Source organism: Enhydra lutris, unplaced genomic scaffold, assembly GCF_002288905.1.
Source record: "Enhydra lutris kenyoni isolate GAN:26980312 unplaced genomic scaffold, ASM228890v2 scaffoldscaffold23, whole genome shotgun sequence".
Lineage (NCBI taxonomy): Eukaryota > Metazoa > Chordata > Mammalia > Carnivora > Mustelidae > Enhydra > Enhydra lutris.
The window spans coordinates 19,026,181-19,046,155 of NW_019154107.1; the positions used below are offsets into that span (position 1 = coordinate 19,026,181).

The window sequence follows — 19,975 nt, forward strand, 5'->3', positions numbered from 1 at the left end:
ATAAGTTTGAAATATTCCGAGAATTACCGAGATGCAAAAGAGACACAATTGTTGTTGGAAGACTTGCTCCATGCATGGTTGCCACAAACCATCAATTTAAAAAAACACGGTATCTATGAAGTACTTAATAAAGCAATGTGCATTACAACGAAGTATTGCCTAGACTTATTCAGAAAAGAAGCCACATGAGTGCTGTGTATAAAGACTGCTCAGCCCTTTTCAGCAATACACACCCACTGAAAACATCACCCACTTCCAGATGATTAATCAGATTGTTAAGACATGTTTATCTCTGTTCCTTCCAATTATGAATAGAGTCCTTCAGGTCTTGAGTCACAGTCTGAGTGACTGGAATACAGTTTGACTGTTCAAAAACAGAAGTGAGAAAATTCTCAACCGAAAAGCACACATGGCCTGATAGAATCTTGTACATACTGAATTTTGTTCTGAAACCCACCTGTGGTGAAACATTTACTTTGGGGCTCTTCCCTCTGAAATGGTTCAGATCTCTCTGGCAGCTTCAGATTACATTCATTATTTATATAATTTTAACCTTATCTAAAACTACTGAGACCCTTTAAGGATATTTTATTCATTAAGCAAATTTCCATTTCCTCTAAAAGCACTGCTTTACCAAGTATTGAAATCATAAGCTCTTTCTGAATATCTTTTGGCTGCCTTCTGTGTAGCTTACAGATATACAAACTTGGATTTTTTGGTTTGAATAACAATTATAATATTAGTCTTTATTTCATGTAGATTTTCATGTGATTCTCTAGGAAAAGGGCCAGACAGGTTCAAAGTATCTTATAGATTAAGGCAAATTGCTTTTCGGCTTGTTCTAATGCCTGGCCTGTTCAAGTTCTAGTCCAATGTTTATTATTTTTAAAAGATCTGACTGAACACATGAGCAGGGGGAGAGAGAATCTCATCAAGAGTTGGGCAGTTAACTGAGCCACCTAGGCACCCCACCTTTGGTTTGTTATTAGGTAACCTCTCTGTGCCTTCATTTTTGCATCTTCAAGTATGGCAAGTAACAATTGCCTTTGCTATTGGGTGTGGATTGAGTCACTATAGATAAAGTAGAAATCTGATTTTATAGGGGCACCTGGGCTGTTCAGTGGGTTAAGTGTCAACTCTTTTTTTTTTATTTATTTATTTGAGAGAGAGCAAGCGAACATGAGAGGGGAGAAGGTCAGAGGGAGAAGCGGACTCCCTATGGAGCTGGGAGCCCGAAGTGGGACTCCAGGATCGTGACATGAGCCGAAGGCAGTTGCCCAACCAATTGAGCCACCCAGGCACCCAAGTGTCAACTCTTTATTTCAGATCAGATCACCATCTCGGGGTCATGAGATCGAGCCCTGTGTCAGGCTCTGTGTGGGGTGTGAAGCCTACTTAAGAGTCTCTCTCTCCCTCTGCCCCACCCCCTGCTTGCTCAATTTCTCTCAAAAACAAAAATCTGATTTTATACTTTGTTTTGTAACACTTCAAAATAAAAGCTGATTGTTTTAGTCTGTAGATTATTTGCTAGGATGCCAAATAAGCCAGAAAAATTTAATTATACAAACCAACCATGAAAAAAGGGTCATTTTTATGTGCATTATTAATGTTTATCACAAAGTGATAGGACAGTATTAAAAAGCCACTTTTTATTGTATTTGTCTAAGGCTAGCATTACATAATTATTTGAAATCACCATCTGCCCCATTTAATATTACCCACAAAAAGCAAGTACATGTGATTTGAGAGATTAGGAGGAAATGGGAAGTTGTCATCTGAAGCTAAAGAAAATTTACTACAAATCAGATATTTGATAGGTATCCTTAAATACACGATTATTAAATTAGAATAAAATCTAGTTTGTGTAGGGATTCAAATGTGAGTTGAGAAAAGCATATTTAAACATTTGTTCATAGTGACGATATCTTTGTTTCTGCAGATTTGTATTTTTTTAGATGTTTACAATTGGCTATCTTAAAGTGACAGTTTTACACAAAAATTTACGAGTACACCTTTAGAAGCACACCTACTTTCTTCTAAATATCATTAGTTTTGACCTGTGATTAAATTTTTATTAGTGAAAAAATGAATCACTTGATGGTTTAAGGTTTTTGGTATTGTCCTAAAACAAATGTTGTGTTCTTGGGAGTGTGCTATTTCTACATTTGGCTTATTTTAATATTGAACCTTGTATATTTTCATCTGTATATAGCCATTAAGAGATCATGCAATATTATAACATGTGCAAATCTAGAGTCACAGAATGTAAGAGTAATAATGTACCTTTTAGAAAATACTAGTTCAAGGGTAGAACATAACTAACTTTGGGTCTTTTTTATGCCCAGAGTACTTTCAAAGCCTGTGTGGGAGGGGATTCATGATGGTAGCATAGAAAGACCTAGAACTCACTTCCTCACACAGATACCACAAGTTTATAAGAAAATTATTCCCTATGTAGCTGTAAAGTACCTGAGAACTAGACAAACTTCACCGTCACAATAAAAGAGATGGATCAAGAAGGGTAGCTGAGGCAGCGACATGGCCTCACCTGGGAACCCACCCCAGATGCAGGAATCCCACAGCCAGAACTGTCCCTTGAGAAGTGAAGCTGTTGTGGCACCCTGAGGGCTGGCATTGGAGAGGTGAACCTCCAAAACATCTGGTTTTAAAAATCAATGGAGATTAAGACTGGAAGAATCATAGAACTATGGGGAATGGAGATTCTGCTCTTAAATCCACTTACCCTGATAATCAGCATCAAAGTAACAGATTGAAAAGTACCCAGACTATAGTGAGGGAGCCCCGCTTACTAAGTGTAAAGTGACTGCAGAAGCAGCAGGAACCGGCAGGGGTTTCGTGTGAGGCTGGAAGTGCCGGCAGACACTACTTCTGCAATCGCATCCTAACTTGCTGATCATGGGCATAACAGAATTATTAAGGGTCAGTCCAACAACAGGATAGAACATATTATTTGCTTTATACATTTAGGTACCTCAATGTCGGCTGCATAATTTTAACAGGAATAAAAGGGGAAATAGCAGTATGATAATAAGAAGGGACATTAATACACCACTTTCATCAATGGATAGTAATAAGGAATCACTGGCCTTAAATAAGATATTAGACAAGATGGACTTAATAGATATGTATTATGCTGTTTAGGGATGGAATGTTCTATATATAATTCAAGTAAACATGGAACACTCTTTAGGATTGGTCACCTGTTGGGCCATAAAACATTTCTCAATACATTAGAAATCAGTTATGAGAAGAAAAGTGGAAAACACACAAACAACACATGGAGACTTAACATGCTATTGAACAACTAATGCATCAGTGAAGAAATAAAAGAGGAAAAAATAATACCATGAGATAAATGGATATAAAATATTTCAAACTCTTTGGGATGAAACAAAAGCAGATCTAAGAGGGAAGTTCAGAGCAATACAGGCTAACCCCAAAGAAAAATCTTAATCTAAGCCCATAGTTAGTAGAAGGAAATAATGAAGATCATAGCAGAAATAAATGAAAGACTTAGATCCATGAAACTAAAAGCTGGTTCTTTGAAAAGATAGACAAAATTGATAAACTTTAGCCAGACTCATTAAAAAAAAGGAGAAACTATAAGCCATACTTCAGATATAAAAGGGATAAGAGAATACTATGGACAATTATATGCCAACAAGTTAGACAACTAGAAGAAATGGATATATTCCTAGAAACATACAATATTCCTAGACTGAATCAAGAAACAATATAAAATCTGAAGAGACTTTAGTAACAAAATTGAATTAATAATTAAACTCCCAATAAACTCCATATCCAGATGGCTTCATAGTTGAATTCCAGCAAACCTTTTTTTTTTTTTTAAAGATTTTTATTTATTTATTTGACAGAGACACTGAGAAAGGGAGAACCAGGCTTCCTGCTGAGTAGGGAACCCAATGCAGGGCAGGAGCCTGGGATCATGACCTGAGCCGAAGGCAGCTACTTAACAACTGAGCCACCCAGGCACCACTCCAGCAAACATTTAAAAAAAAAAGTTAATACCTTCCCTTCTTATGTATTTCCCCCAAAATTTGAAGGAACACTTCCAAACTAACTTTACAAGGGCAGCATTACTCTAATACCGAAATCAGACAATGACACTACAAAAAACCACAAAATTACACACCAATATCTCTGATGAACATAGATGCAAGAATCCTCAATAAAATGAGCAGGGGCGCCTGGGTGGCTCAGTGGGTTAAGGCCACTGCCTTCAGGTCATGATCCCGGGGTCCTGGGATTGAGCCCCGCATCGGGCTTCCTGCTCAGCAGGGAGCCTGCCTCCTCCCCTCTCTCTGCCTTCTTGTGATCTCTGCCTGTCAAGTAAATAAATAAAATCTTAAAAAAATAAATAAATAAAATGAGCAAACTAAGTTCAACAATACACTAAAAATCACACAGTGTGACCAAGTGGGATTCATTCCAGGCACGCAAGGATGCTTTATCATTCACGAATCAATGTGATACCCTATATTAGCAAAATGAAAGATAAAAGTTATATGTTATTAAAATAGACAAAAAACACTTGAGAAAATTCAACATCCATTTAGGATTAAAAACTCTCAACAAAGTTTGTACAGAGGAAATATACCTCAACATAATAAAGGCCATATATGACAGATCCACAGGAAACATTATGCTCAATGGTCAAAAGCTGATAACCTTTTCCTCTTGATCAGGAACAAGACAGGGATGCCCACTGTCAACACTTTTATTCAATATGGTATTGGAATTCCTAGCCACGCCAATTAAACAACACATAAAAGGTATCTAAATTAGGATGGAGGAAGTAAAGCTTTCACTATTTGCTGTGGACATGATACTATATATAGAAAATCCTGAAGACTCCACCAAAAAACTATTAGAATAAATGAATTCAGTAAAGTTGCAGGATACAAAATTAATATACAGAAGTCTGTTGGATTTCTACACACTATACTTCTAACAAAGTAGCAATCCCATTTACAATTGCATCAAAAAAATACCTATGAATAAATTTAACAAAGGAAATAAAAGATGTATACTCTGAAAACTTAAGAACACTGAAGAAATTGAAGACAACACAAATAAATAAAAAGATATACTATCCTCATGGAGTGAAAGAATACTGTTGAAATGTCCATACTACCCACAGCAGAATGCCAGTGGCATTTTTCAAAAAACTAGGACAAATAATCCCCCAAAATTTTTTTAAAAGATTTTATCTATTCACTCGACAGAGATCACAAGTAGGGAGAGAGGCAGGCAGAGAGAGAGGGGGAAGCAGGCTCCCTGTGGAGCAGAGAGCCCGATGTGGGGCTCGATCCCAGGACCCCAGGATCATGACCTGAGCCGAAGGCAGAGGCTTAACCCATTGAGCCACCCAGGCGCCCCTAATTCCAAAATTTGTATGGAACCACAAAAGATCCCAAATAGCCAAAGCTAATCTTAAGAAAGAACAACAAAGCTGGAGAGTCATGATCTCTTATAACTGTACTATAAAGCTATAGTACTCAGAACAGTATGGTATTTGCATGAAGACAGGCACATAGATCAATAGAACAGAACAGCCTAGAAATAAACCCAAGCTTACATGGTCATCTAAACCATGACAAAGAAGGCAAGATCATACAATGGCAAAAAGTCTCTTCAATAAATAGTGTCATAGACACTGGACAGCTACATGCAAAAGAAAGAAACTGGACCACATTCTTACACCACAGGCAAAAATCAACTCAAAGCGGATTAAAGAATGCAGTGTGGGGCACCTGGGTGGCTCAGATCGTGATCTCGGGGTCACGGGATTGGACCCTGTGTTGGGATCCACACTGAGTGTGGAGCCTACTTAATGAAGAAGGAAAGGAAGTAAGGGATGTAAAGGGTGGGGAGGGAGACACTGGAAGGAATGGGAGGGAAGGAAGGAAAAGAAAAGAGAATGGAATGGAAGACCTGAAACCATAAAACTACAAGAAAACATAGGTAGTAAGCTCTTTGTCAGTCTTAGCAATTTTTCCTGATTGGGGAGGAATCTGTCTCTTCTGGCAAGGGCAACAAAAGCAAAATAAACAAATGGGATTACATCAAGCTAGAAAGCTTTCCCACAGCAAAGAAAACCACCAACAAAAGAAAAAGGCAACTACTAAATGGGAGAGAAGATACTTGGAAATGATATATCTGATATGGGGTTGATACCTAAAATATGTGAGGAACTTATACAACTAAGTAATGGCAAAGAAAAACCAACCCAATTTAAAAATAGGCAAATCACTGGGATAGACATTTTTCCAAAGATATATGGCCAACAAACACATGAAAAGATGTTCAACAACATTCTGCATCAGGGAAATGCAAATCAAAATTACAAATGAGATACCACTTCACACCTGCCAGAATGGTAGTATCAAAAAGGTAAGTATTGGTGAGCATGCGCACTGTCGTTGGGAATGTAAATTGATGCAGCTACTATGGAAAACAATATAGAGGTTTCTCAAAAAATTACAAATAGAACTACCCTATGATCCAACAGTTCCACTTCTAGGGATTTATCTGAAGCAAACGAGAATACTAATTCAAAAACACATATGGACCTCTGTGTTCATTACAGCATTATTTGTAATAGCCCAGATATGGAACCAACCTAAGTGTTCATCCACAGATGAATGGATAAAGGTACACACACACACACAATGGACTATTAACTATAGAAAAGAATGAAATCTTGCCATTTGTGACAACATGGATAGACCTTGATATTATGCGAAGTCAGAGAATGACAAATACCATAAAATTTCACTTACATATGGAATCAAAGAAAAAACAAAACAGAAACAGACTCATGGAAACAGAACTGGTGGTTGCCAGAGGGGAGGGAGAGCGGATGAAATAGGTGAAGGGGATTAAAACATACAACTTCCAATTACAAAATAAGTCATGGGGATGTAGCGTACAGCAGAGGGAATATAGTCAATAATACTATAATAACTTTGTATGGAAAAGATGGTAACTAGACCTACCTGATCATTTTGTAATGTATACAAATATCAAATTATTGCACACCTAATAATATTGCTTATCAATTAGAATCTAATAAAAAATAAAACTGATAGAAAACAAAAACCAAAAGCTTCGGCCTGGTGAAAAGAAGTCAAGGATAAAAATAAAATCTTACAAATAAGAAATAATAAAGTCCCATGAACAAGTATAGGATTTCTCAGCTGCACACTGGAAACTGCAGTACCATGGAACATTACCTAGACTTCTTAGGGAAAAAAAAGATAGCTATGACCTGAGAGCCTGAAATATTATGATAACATTTACTAATCAGGGTGAAGGAATGTTATTCATAGAGCTGCAAAATTTTATAGACTATTTCCCATGTGCCTCATCTATGGAAAATTCTTCAAAAAGGACTATTCAACTGTAAAATAAGCCAGAATAGCAACTTCAAAATCAGGGAAGATGAAGAGAACAAATAGTAATGAGCAATGACTCATGCAATGTATGAATAATTAAGTCTGAATAGGTAATAGTATAGTGACTAGGAATTGGTAATGTTGTAAATGCTAAATATTCTTTCTTTGAAAAAAAAAAACCTGTGTGACTAATAAAATATAGGACTATAAAACACCCAGCTTTAGTGCTCAGAGTCTTACTTTGAATAACCAGATTCACAGATTTACGTTAACTCCATGCTATCATGGGACATCCGGCATGGCAATCTCCAGTCTAGTCCGACTCCCTCTATTTGCCCGTTTGGATAATGACCTGGTTCCCTCCTTGATGCCAGCTATGTACTATCAGTGATGTGTAGTGCCTGCACATAAATAGGATTGTGAGAAAAGCACTTACTGGTTAGGTTTAAGCATTGAAAAGAGAGTCAACAGCACTGGGATTGGGGGTGGTCTCTACACCAAGGTATGGGCTAGATTAATCAGTGAATTTGAGGCAGTGATTTGATTACAATATACAAAAATTATAATAACTACTCTTTGAGTGTTTCTATGGCAAGGACTTAATTAGAAGTGTTATATATGTTATTTCATATGATGCTTAGACAGCCTATAAGGACAGATTAGTATTATCCTGTTTTTCAGGTGAGGAAACTTAAGACTCAAAAGAGTAACTTGTCCAGGTCTCATAGCTAGTAACTGCGTGAGGTGACCTTTTTATGTTTTCAGTACTTCCCCCTATACAGATACGAAAGATTTGAACTACTAGGTCACGTGTCTTTGGGGATTACAGTCTATGTTTGGAAATAACCTAACACAATTTCTTCACTTGCCTGAGCTTTCTACTAGGGGCAATGTGTAATTACGACAGTCAGTGGACTCTATGTACTAAACTTTGAGGGCTGGAGAGGGAGTTGAGGAGTACGGTCTGGGGGAAGGGGACCTCAAACAGAACCATTAGAAAACAAAGCATTCATCTGTAAATTATTGACCACTGAAAGCCTACAACAGCCTAAAATAGCACATACCATTAATGATGATGGGGATTAGGGATCAGAAACTTCATAGTTGGACATGGAAAATGATATTTGACATTTTAAGGGAATACTATTTGGTTTAATTGGGAAACAGGAAATCTCTTACGCTTTGTTTTTCCTTCTAAAATGTCATAGCTGAAAATATAAATAACTTCCAAGTCTTGAAAAAGACTCTGGGTTCTCACTGACCATTTTAGGAAGGATACAGAGAGAACATTATGCTTTATTTGTAATTTCTTGTCATGGAAAATATAAGCAGTAGGTCATTTAAACCAACAAATCTGGTTTTGGGTTTTGGTTCGTTATGTTAACAGAACCCAGACATCTGTTCATTTGATATTTCCCATCTTCTGATCATACTGACTTTTATTTTGTCTTTTATTTTCAGAAGGAATTTTGGAACACCTACACAAAAGCACAACAAGGAGAGAGTAACAGAGGAAGTGACTGGTTTCAGTTTTACCTTACCTTTCCATTAATCTTTGGCCTCTTTATTATCCTTCTGGTCATTTTTCTAATTTGGAGATGCTTCCTCAGAAACAAAACCCGCAGACAGACAGTAACTGAAGGCCACATTCCTTTCCCACAGCACCTTAATATCATCACTCCGCCTCCCCCACCAGACGAAGTGTTTGATAGCAGTGGATTGTCACCAGGCTTTCTGGAATATGTAGTTGGGCGCTCAGATTCCGTCTCCACTCGTCTATCCAACTGTGATCCCCCACCCACCTACGAGGAAGCCACTGGCCAGGTGAACCTCCGGAGGAGTGAAACAGAACCTCACTTAGACCCACCCCCAGAGTATGAGGACATCATTAATTCCAACTCAGCCAGTGCCATTGCTATGGTGCCTGTGGTCACCACCATCAAATGAAACTGCAACTTTCTTTTTACTATAATCATTTTTAAAATACTAATGAAAGAACTTTCTAGCACTTTACCACTACATAAATGTGCATTGACTTATTTTATCAGACTCTGACAGCATACCACTTCTCATTTTCTGATTTAATTTTCATTAGTTTTGTTCCCTACTATAAAATCCTTATCCATGCCCATTTTCTCTAATGGAAATGTGTGAAGAGGGAAAAACCTTAGTGGAGGTCTTCACGTGATGTGATGAGACATACATGCATGTCTATACACATGTGTGTATGGGCACATCAGCCCAGTACATGTACAAGTGTCTTAAAAAGTCATTACCTTCTGTCTAAATCACCTATAAAGAGAATATTCCTCCCAAATTGGGGGGTGGCGGGGAGACACTAACCATTTGTGTATAGCCGGCCACATGCTGTTGAATTTTGAAAATAAGATGAACTTGGCATATTCTTTAGTTCTTACTGGCTTTTGTTAACATCCCCTTTTCTTCAAATACCTTAAAAAAATGCATGTATTCCATCTTGATTCTAGGAACATCTCAGAGAGAGAGAGAGAAGGAAGGCAAAATAAACAATAATTTACTTACAGTGTACAGCAAGAGTATCATTGGCCATTAGTGACATTTGGCTAGTTTTAGAGGAAGGATTTTGTTGACCGCCTTTCTCCACCCTCCCACCCCCAAATTAAACAGTCTTTGCTTAGTGTCTTTGAATGTCTCGTGCTATTTGTATTAACATCTTGGTAGAGAGGATTTCCTGGTAACAGAATAGTGTCTGAAGCAGTTACATGTATTAATGACAGGGAATAGATACAGATTTCTCCTTAGCTCATTTGTGACAATAATTATTTTCTTTTTGCTGTTTTATTGCCTTTTACTCTGTCTACTCTCTCTCCTACCACCACAGAATCTGTAAGAACCTAAGAATTTAGTTAAAATTCTTGAAATTATTTTCTTAGTTTTTTTATAGACTGAAGTCTTTGCCATGAGATGATTAGGAGGTATTTTTCCATTAAATTAAGAACTGTGATTTTATATTGCTCTCCAGTTGGTGGAGGAAAACTGCAAAGTCTATGTTGTGCCAGGTGCACAATAAATCTGTTACAGTTTCACATAGATCTCATTATTGTTGCTATTTCATTTTGTATTTTCATCATTTTTTTTTAAGTGCAGGATTTTTCTTTTCCCTTGGAGTAGAGGGAACAGGCTGTGAATGAACTGCCAACATAAACTGGCTAAGAAGGGCTGTTTCATACAAAGTGCCATCATGTATGCACTGATGGAAAATTCATTATATTGGTCAGGGGAATGTCTGTGCCACTCCCAAGCCTCCTTAGTGTTGGAGAACATGGTTAATTGAGGCAGAAGGCATGCAGGTCTGTAAGCATCGGCCATATCCTGTTGCCTCCATCTCCATCCCCACAGGCCCCTCCCTCAAATCCTGCCCTGGAGCCCAAAAAGGAGGAATGCTGGGGGAAAACCCTGAACTAGGAGTCAGATGATCTGACTTCTCATCCTGTTCTGTAAAAAAGGTACTTGCCATGGTACCCTGGGAAAGACTCACTCATATCTGCACCTGATTCCTTAACTCTGAAACAGATAATGTCATTTGTCCTGCCCATCTCCAGGGGCTTTAAAAGGATCTAATGAGATGGTGTGTATGAAAGTAATTTCTAAGACGCGAAGAGCTATGTGTGAGGTCATAGCATTGTTCTTACTGTGCTTAAAGGAGACTTTTCTCCATGTCCCTAAAATTCATCAGAGCTTTCACATAGTGTGAAATAGAGGCGGCTGCTCCATTAATGGCTAACATGCTCCTGAACTGAGTATCTAGGCTATTAAACGTCTGTCACTCTCTGGTCTATACCAATGCTGTGCCAGTTCAAGAGACGACAGTCAGCTTAGTGCAAACAAGATTAAGCAGATGCTGGAAAGGGAACTAAGACATAGGTGTTTAGTTAATAGGGTTTGTAGCTTTCATGAACTAAAAATTAATAAATCTTGACCCTAGTCTCAGTAGAAATGGCCATATTATTTTGAATTTTACTGTGAGCACATGGTGACTTTGGGCTTCTAGTTACAGCTAAAAGTGGGAGTGTTTGATCCAGTGACTTCTGTGTGCATGTACGACTATTTTGGTTTATTTTTAAAGGAAAATTAAGTTTCCTTTTGTGTGGGCTTTTTTTTGGGGGGGGGGTCATTAACATTAGACCTTAGATGAAACCAGCAGTTTTAAAGTGTGGCTGACCCTTGAACCCCTGGGAATCCTTGAGAGCCTTTCAGGGAATCTGTGAGATCAAAACTTTTCATAATACAAAGGCATTAGTTGTCTTTTCACTCCGTGTCTCAAAAAGCAGTAGAAAATGTAAAACAGTGCCATTTCCCACAAATTTTTTTTCTGCTTTAGGAAATACAGCTATTTTCTTAAAAATTGTATTTATGTTAGCATGTAATAAACTTTAATTTTTGAATACTTAATATTTTTCAGTTTTATTTTCTAATATGGCAAATATTGATGGATATAAACTATATAAACAAAAGCTCTTTGACATCCAGGTATCTAATAAATTTTAAAGAGTATAAAGAGGTCTGGAGATCAAAAGTTAGAATTACAGGATTAGAAAAGGGAGCAGGATATTCTATTACTATGTATATATTCTTGCAACTTTATTTTACATTTTAAAGTCCTGATATTGGATTTAATGCTGCCTCTTAGAAATACCTGCATTGCAATATAAGAATGGATGTTGGTTCCTGAAGCAAAAGCCAAATGCTTAATCTAATCAACAGCTACAGTTTTTTCACCTGTCCGTCAAAGAAAACACACCACTCTGTAGTGGTAACTGACACCAGCCACAGATCTCATGGCAGCATTCATGGGATAATGACAGGATAAACAAAAATACCATTTTCTTCAAGAAATATTCTCTTAGATTCATTTTGTTTGATTTTGACCTAGGTTTTACATTTTTCAAAACCCTTTTGCTATCCCATCTGGTTTTATAAACTGAGTTTCTTAACATTTGTTATAATTAAAGAGGCTTGTCTGGAATAATATATATTTTTTATGCTTTTGCCTTTCTTACATGATTGATATTACATTCACCTTTGGTCATTTTAACAAAGGTTTATTTTTGCAGATATATTTAGTATCTTTATTAAGCAGTAACTAAATTATATCAACCAGTTTGCATTTAAATGAGAGAATGGGCTTAATGGTCTTCCAGTGGAATGATTTCCAGGCCTCCACATGCAGTGGCTGTGTCTGGAATCCTAGAACTGGCACTTTCTAGCTTTCTGCTTGGAATTATATCTGTTTAAAGTGAATTAAAGGATTTCTTTTTTTTTTATTGACCAGTACAAATACAAATGCTGTGTTTGATTCATTGTTAATGATGACTTCAAGATTGATGATCTGATACAATAACTTGGTTCTGTGTAAATAGCATGTATTTTATTATAATTCACATTTTTAAACACTTGGTTTACATTAAATTATGGTATTTAACTATTTTTATGTTTATACTAGGTAAGTTTTTTTCTTATGTTTCTGTGTTTTTGGTATGCTAAATAAAGCTATTTTTAAACCCAAGAGATTTTTTTTCTGCCATGTATTAATTATGGTTAGGTAAGAATCATGCTTCATAAGCTTTTATTAATTATGGTCTTTTTAACAAGAGAAAACGGTTTCTTTTCTTTCTTATGAAGTTAAGAAATATTGCTCAGCAAAGAAATCAGAAATTATCTGGTGAAAACTTCAGGGTGTTTTCAGGATAAGAAAGAATTTTTTGTACTAACTTTTGAATGATGTGGGCATGATACAAAATGGGGCCACTCACTCCAGGGAGACCTTCCTGCTGTAGTATAGTTTGTTAAGTCTTGGGCATAGTGTTGTCTGCAGATACCAAGGAACTGCTTTTTTCCCTCCGTAGCAGCTTGCATTTGACATTTGAGAAGATAAGAAAGGAAAGCATAAGATGGAATCATTTATGACCACAGGACATCTTCCTAAGTGTAGTCACCAAAAAGACTAAAAGGTGATGTGATGAGTCATTGATTAAGCAAATGCAAATATGATTTGATCTTTATGGTATAAATATTAAAATGTTTTACTTATAATCTGTCTTAACATTTCTCCTTGACTATAACTGTGAGTATTCATTTTGTAAGCATAAATCCCAGAGAGTTGTCCAAAATATCATAAAAAGGTAATTTTAAAAATATACAGCAATTTCTAAAAATTATGTGACTTACAGATTAATACATCCATGAAACCCAACACCTAGATCAAGATATTTCTAGTACCCCAGAAGGCTCCCTCATACACCTCTCCCTAAAGATAACACTGTTCTCTCATCTATCATAAGAGATCAAGATTTTAAATTTCATACTTGGCTGTAGCCTTAAGCCAAAAGACTTGACTTGTCCTTTTTTAAGTTATTTCAAAGTAGACGTTCGAAAGCTGCTCATCCATCTCTTGGCTCTCCTTGAATCTATTCCTTCTCTCTAAGCCTTTTCTACGTACCTGAAGCTCTTTGAAGTCAAGAATTATGTTTATTCCTTTTAACTCCCTTCCCCCCAATACATGAAATACCTAAAAGTGAGGGCTTTTTTTAAGCCCATGTATTGACCAAAATACAAGTAGTTTTCTGTCTTAATGCTTATTTCTGCTGTAATTCTTAGCACCTACCATTTCCTTAAACTTTGTATGAGGACATTTTGTTCTCAGTAATTTTATTTACTTGTATTTTTTTTCAGACTTCAAAATCCACTATTATCTGGTCCCATAGGCTTATCTAACCTTATTTCCTTACACAGCTAAGATAATAGATATTTACAAAGTGCCTACTTTGTGTGAAGCTAAGGTGGTAAGAAAAGAATGGTGCCTATAGACATCATCTCTAGGGATTTTTGCAATTAGGTTAAGACTGGGAAAAACTGGGGCACCTGGGTGGCTCAGTGGGTTAAGCCGCTGCCTTCGGCTCAGGTCATGATCTCAGGGTCCTGGGATCGAGACCCGCATTGGGCTCTCTGCTCAGCAGGGAGCCTGCTTCCCTCTCTCTCTCTCTCTGCCTGCCTCTCCATCTACTTGTGATCTCTCTCTGTCAAATAAATAAATAAAATCTTTAAAAAAATAAAAAAAGACTGGGAAAAATTTTTAATTTAGTGTAACCCTAATTCCATTCCAGCTCACAGAGATTCTTTTTGCCCAAAGTCCTCTGGTATTTATAACCAGGCATATTTATCAGGCAGTCCTGTATATCAGTCTGTTATTTTTACAAGTTTTTAGCAGTGAAAGCTAACTTCCAGAAAAATTCATAGAACCCTAATATAATCTACAGAATTCTAGTGGTGGTTGACTAAGAAGTGGGAAGCTTGGAACCTCACCATCTGTGACCCTCCTTGTCAATCCCCCTTCAAGTCCGTTCAAGTTGCAGAAAACACTAGAACTTTATGAACATAATTAGACAAGCACTAGAATATAACATCTATTGATAACACAGTTTCATAGCTTCTCATCTTTACACACACACACAATCTCTAGAATCTCCTCCACTAACAGACTATTTAGGGTTCAAAGTGCTCTTTTTAGTCCAGTTGTTCCTAATTCATAAGTATACTGCACTTATAGCCACTAATCTACACTATCTGTAAAAAGGATATTTGAAGAGAGCCATGGAATGTTAATAGTTCTGATTCTTTGTTTATATCACTTCAACATCACCATACTTCTTGCTACTTTCAATACTCAGTCCCTTTGCATTTATGGTTAATGATGGTTTTAATAAATTTATAAATCATATTTAAAAATAAGCACACAGTGATGTCAATGAAAACAGTATGGAGTAGGGAATTCCAAAAGCATGTTTTTCCACAAAAGCAGCAAATAAACTGGCAAAAACTGCCAGCATCAACTTCATCAGAACACTAGAAACTAATTACAATTTACAGCAACCAGGAAAGGAAAAGAGCCTTTAAAAGCCTGGCCTTATCCCCTGCCTCCCTTCTCAGCGACATCTTGGAAGACAACAGCCCACATTCTAGGTATAGGTTCCTCGTAGGAGAGGGAGGAACATGGGCCTTATTATCAAAGAACTGAGGTTGACTGTTTAGTCCTGTATTTTGGCTTCCTGAGCTCTAAGGCTTGCCTTTATTTTTTCTTACTGGCTACTCTCTCAAATTGGAGGCAACTAGCTGGGGATGTTTTTCAAAAACACTTAAGTGCATTAGCTGCTACCACCTGGATAAGGCATGAAATCTGAAGTAAACAACAGACAAACTGAAGAGCTTGGGAATAAAAAGAATAAGGACTTTGGAAAACTTCCACATAGGAATCTAGATGGCTAAACACACATAAAGAGCTTAGTGAATGCTCTAAAAAATCTGATGGACTCTACACTCTCAACTTTGACCTTCAGATTCTCTATAAGCAGAAAGTGAAGGTTCTGGTAGCGTTGTATGTTGCCTGGCTGAAAGTTGAAAGTTTTCTCCAAAACACACAGAGAGCCCATGTGCTAAAAATAGGGTACTTTCAAGGAGAGGGGGCACAAGGTGTCTAATGAGCTCTGTCAACTCACTAGCTGACACTAGCTAGTTGTCACTAGCTGACCACTACAGTAACAAGACCACAGGGGTCACATGTGACAAAGAACACAGACCTTACAAAATGAGTTAACAACGTCATTAAACCAACTAATACCTCAAACAGGTAGCAAAACAAACCCTGAAGAAAAAGGAAAACTGCATTTCCAGAGTTGCCATTCTGTAATATTAATTCATAGCCCTGTGCACTACTGAGAATAGTACCCAGCCCTGAACATCTACAAGCCTGACCAGAGAACCTAGGAAACCACAAAGCCAAGCCCATAGCCTTGCTTATCCAGCGGTCCACATGTTCTCAGCTAGTGGCATCCCCTCCCCCCATGCCAACCTCAGAGCTTGGGCAGTGGCCTCACCTACCCAAGGATGTTACCAGCAGACATGTCCAGAAACCCACAACAAGTTTCTACAAATTCAAAAAGATCAAAGTCATACCGTGCCTCTTTTCTGACCACAATGCTATGAAGCTAGAAATCAACCACAAGAAAAAGTCTGGAAAGAGCAAAAATACATGGAAATTAAATAATATGCTACTACACAACGGGTCAACCAAGAAAAGAAAAAAAAAATCAAAAAGTACATGGAAACAAATGAAAATACAATGGTCCAAAATCTGTGGGGTACACCAAAAGTGGTTCTAAGAGGGATATTTATAGCAATATAGGCCTACCTCAAGGAGTAAGAAAAATCTCTAATAAATGACCTAAACTTATACATAAAGGCGCTAGAAAAAGAACAAAGACCCAAACCATCAGAAGGAAGGCAACAGTAAGTATTAGAGCAAAGATAAATGATATAGAAACTAAAAACAAAAACAATAGAACAGATCAACAAAACCAGGAGCTGGTTCTTTGAAAAGATAAGTGAAACTGACAGACCTCTACCCAGACTCATCAAGAGAGAGACAGGCAGGGGGAGAGAGAGAGAGAGAAAATTCAAATATACAAAATCAGAAATGAAAGAGGAAAATTAACCAACACCAAAGAACGAGAAAAGATTGTAAGAGAATATCATGAAAAATTTTATGCCAACAAATTGAACAACCTAGAAGAAATGGATAAATTCCTAGAAAAATATAACCTCCCAAAACTGAATCAAGAAATAGAAATTTTAAACAAACCGGGTGCCTAGGTGGCTCAGTGGGTTAAACCTCTGCCTTCAGCTCAGGTCATGATCTCAGGGTCCTGGGATCAAGCCCCGCATCAGGCCCTCTGCTCAACGGGGAGCCTGCTTCCCCACTCTCTCTGCCTCCTTGTGATCTCAATCTCTGTGTCAAATAAATAAATAAATAAATAAATAAATAAATAAATAAATAAATTTATAATTAAAAAAAAGAAATTTTAAACAAACCAATTACCAGCAATAAAAAGAAGAATTAATGTGTATTCCTCTCAAAATATTCCAAAAAATAGAAGGGGAAAGAAAACTTCCAAATTCATTCCATGAGGCTAGTATTACCCTGATACCAAAGGCAGATAAAATAACACGCAAAAAAAAAGAGAGAGAGAGAGAGAGAGAGAGAACCACAGGCCAATACCTCTGATGCACACAGATGCAAAAATCCTCAACAAAAACATCAGAAACAAAAAACAAGATATAACAACTGATACCACAATAATACAAATGATTACAAGAGAATGCAATGAAAAATTATATGCCAACAAAGTGGACAACCTAGAAGAAACAGATAAAATTTTAGGATCATACAACCTTAAAAATACTGAATCAGGAGGACATAAAAAATCTGAAGAGATGAACTACAAGTAATGAAACTGAATTGGTAATCAAAAATCTACCAAAAAGTAAAAATCCAGAATCGGATGACTTCACAGGTGAATTCCACCAGACATCTGAAGAATAGTCATTATCTATACTCCTCAAAATATTCCAAAAATACAAGAGGAAGGAAAGCTTGCAACCAAATTCTACAGGGGCATCATTACCCTGAAAACAAAAGACAAAGACACCACAAAAAAGAAAACTATAGGTCAATTATTCATGATGAACACAGATGCAAAAATTCTCAGCAAGGTATTAATAAATTGCATTCAACAATACATTATAAGGATCATTCACCACAGTCAAGTGGGATTTTTTTCCAGGGATATAAGGATTGTTTAATATTCACAAATCAATGAACACTATACTCATTAACAAAGAATAACAATCATATAATCATCTCAAAAGATGCAGAGAAAACACTTAATAGAATTCAACATCTGTTCATGATAAAAACTCTCAACAAACTGAGTTTAGAGGGACCATATCTCAACATAATAAAAGCCATATATGAAAAACCCACAGCAAATAGCATACATAATGGTGAAAAACTGAGATTTTTCCTGTAAGATCAGGAACAAGACAAGGATGTCCACTCTTGCCACTTTTATTCCACATAGTTCTGGAAGTCCTAGCCACAGCAATCAAAGAAGTAAAAGAAATAAAAGCCATCTATATTGGAAAGGAATAAATTAAACTGTCACCACAGAAAACCCTACAGACTCCACCCAAAAACTAAGAATAAATTAGGTCAGTAAAGTACAGAACACAAAACTAAAACTGAGAAATCAATTGCCTTTCTATATACTAATGACAGAGTTGCAGGAAGAGAAATTGAGAAAATTCTTCCATTTATAATTGCACCAAAAAGAATAAAAGTCCTAGGAATATACTTAACCAAAGAGGTGCAAGAACCTGTACTCTAATGACTATAAAACACTGATGAAAGAAATTGAAGACAACACAAATAAACAGAAAGATATGCCATACTCGTGGATTAGAATTAACATTATTAAAATGTTCATACTACCTAAAAGCAATCTATAGATCCAATGCAATCCCTATCAAAATACCAACAGCATTTCCACAAAACTAGAACAAATACTAGAATTTGTATGAAACCACTAAAGACCCCAAATAACCAAAGCAATCTTGAGCAAGAATAAATCTAGAGGTATCACAACCCCAGATTTCAAGATATACTACAAAGCTGTAGTAATCAAAACAGCATGGTTCTGGCACAAAAATGGACACAAAAGCTCAAGAGAACAGGATAGAGAAGTAATCGCACACATATATGGCCAATTAATCATGACAAAGGAGGCAAGAACATACAGTGGGGAAAAGACAGTCTCTTCAATAAACGGTGCTGGGAAAACTGGACAGCTACATGCAAAATAATGAAACTGGACCACCTCCTAACACCATGCACAAAAATAAATTCAAAATGGATTAGCAACCGAAATGTGAGACTTGAAACCATAAAACTCGTAGAAAAGACCACAGACAGTAATTTCTTTGACATCAGCCATAGAAACATTTTTCTAGATATGTTTCTTAAGGCAAGAGAAGCAAAGCATTTCCTTCTGCACAGCGAAGGAACCCATCAACAAAACAAAAAACAACCTACTGAATGGGAGAAGATATTCTCAAACAATGTGTCTGATAAGGAGTTATTACCCAAAATATATAAATAACTTATACAATTCAACACCAAATTAAACAATTAAAAAATGAGCAGAGGACCTGAATAGACATTTTTCCAGAGAAGACATCTGGATGGCCAACAAACAAATGAAAAAAATACTCAGCATTACTAATGATCAGGGAAATGTAAATCAAAACCAAAATGTGATATCACCTCACACCTGTCAGATTGGCTAGAATCAAAAAGATAAGGATGAAGAGAAAGGGGAACCCTCATGCACTGTTGGTAGTAATGTATACTGGTACAGCCACTGTGGAAAACTCTATGGAGATTCCTCAAACAATTAAAAATAGAAATATCATAGGATCTGGGGAGCCTGGGTGGCTCAGTGGGTTAAGCCTCTGCCTTTGGCTCAGGTCATGGTCTCAGGGTCCTGGGATCGAGACCCACATCGGGCTCTCTGCTCAGCGGAGAGCCTGCTTCCCTTCCTCTCTCTCTCTGCCTGCCTCTCTGCCTACTTTTGATCTCTGTCTGTCACATAAATAAATAAAATCTT

At 36.9% G+C, this 19,975-nt stretch overlaps 1 protein-coding gene across 1 annotated transcript in view; it reads left to right on the forward strand.

Moving 5' to 3' along the window:
* Window positions 1-9,506, forward strand: part of LOC111150452 (proline rich and Gla domain 1) — a 151,070-nt gene extending 141,564 nt beyond the window's left edge. Inside the window, exon 4 of the mRNA XM_022507921.1 lies at window positions 8,901-9,506. Coding sequence (XP_022363629.1) covers window positions 8,901-9,386 — 486 coding nt within the window. The 3' untranslated portion in view covers window positions 9,387-9,506. The remainder of the gene's footprint in view (window positions 1-8,900) is intronic.
* Window positions 9,507-19,975: the final 10,469 nt, after the last annotated feature.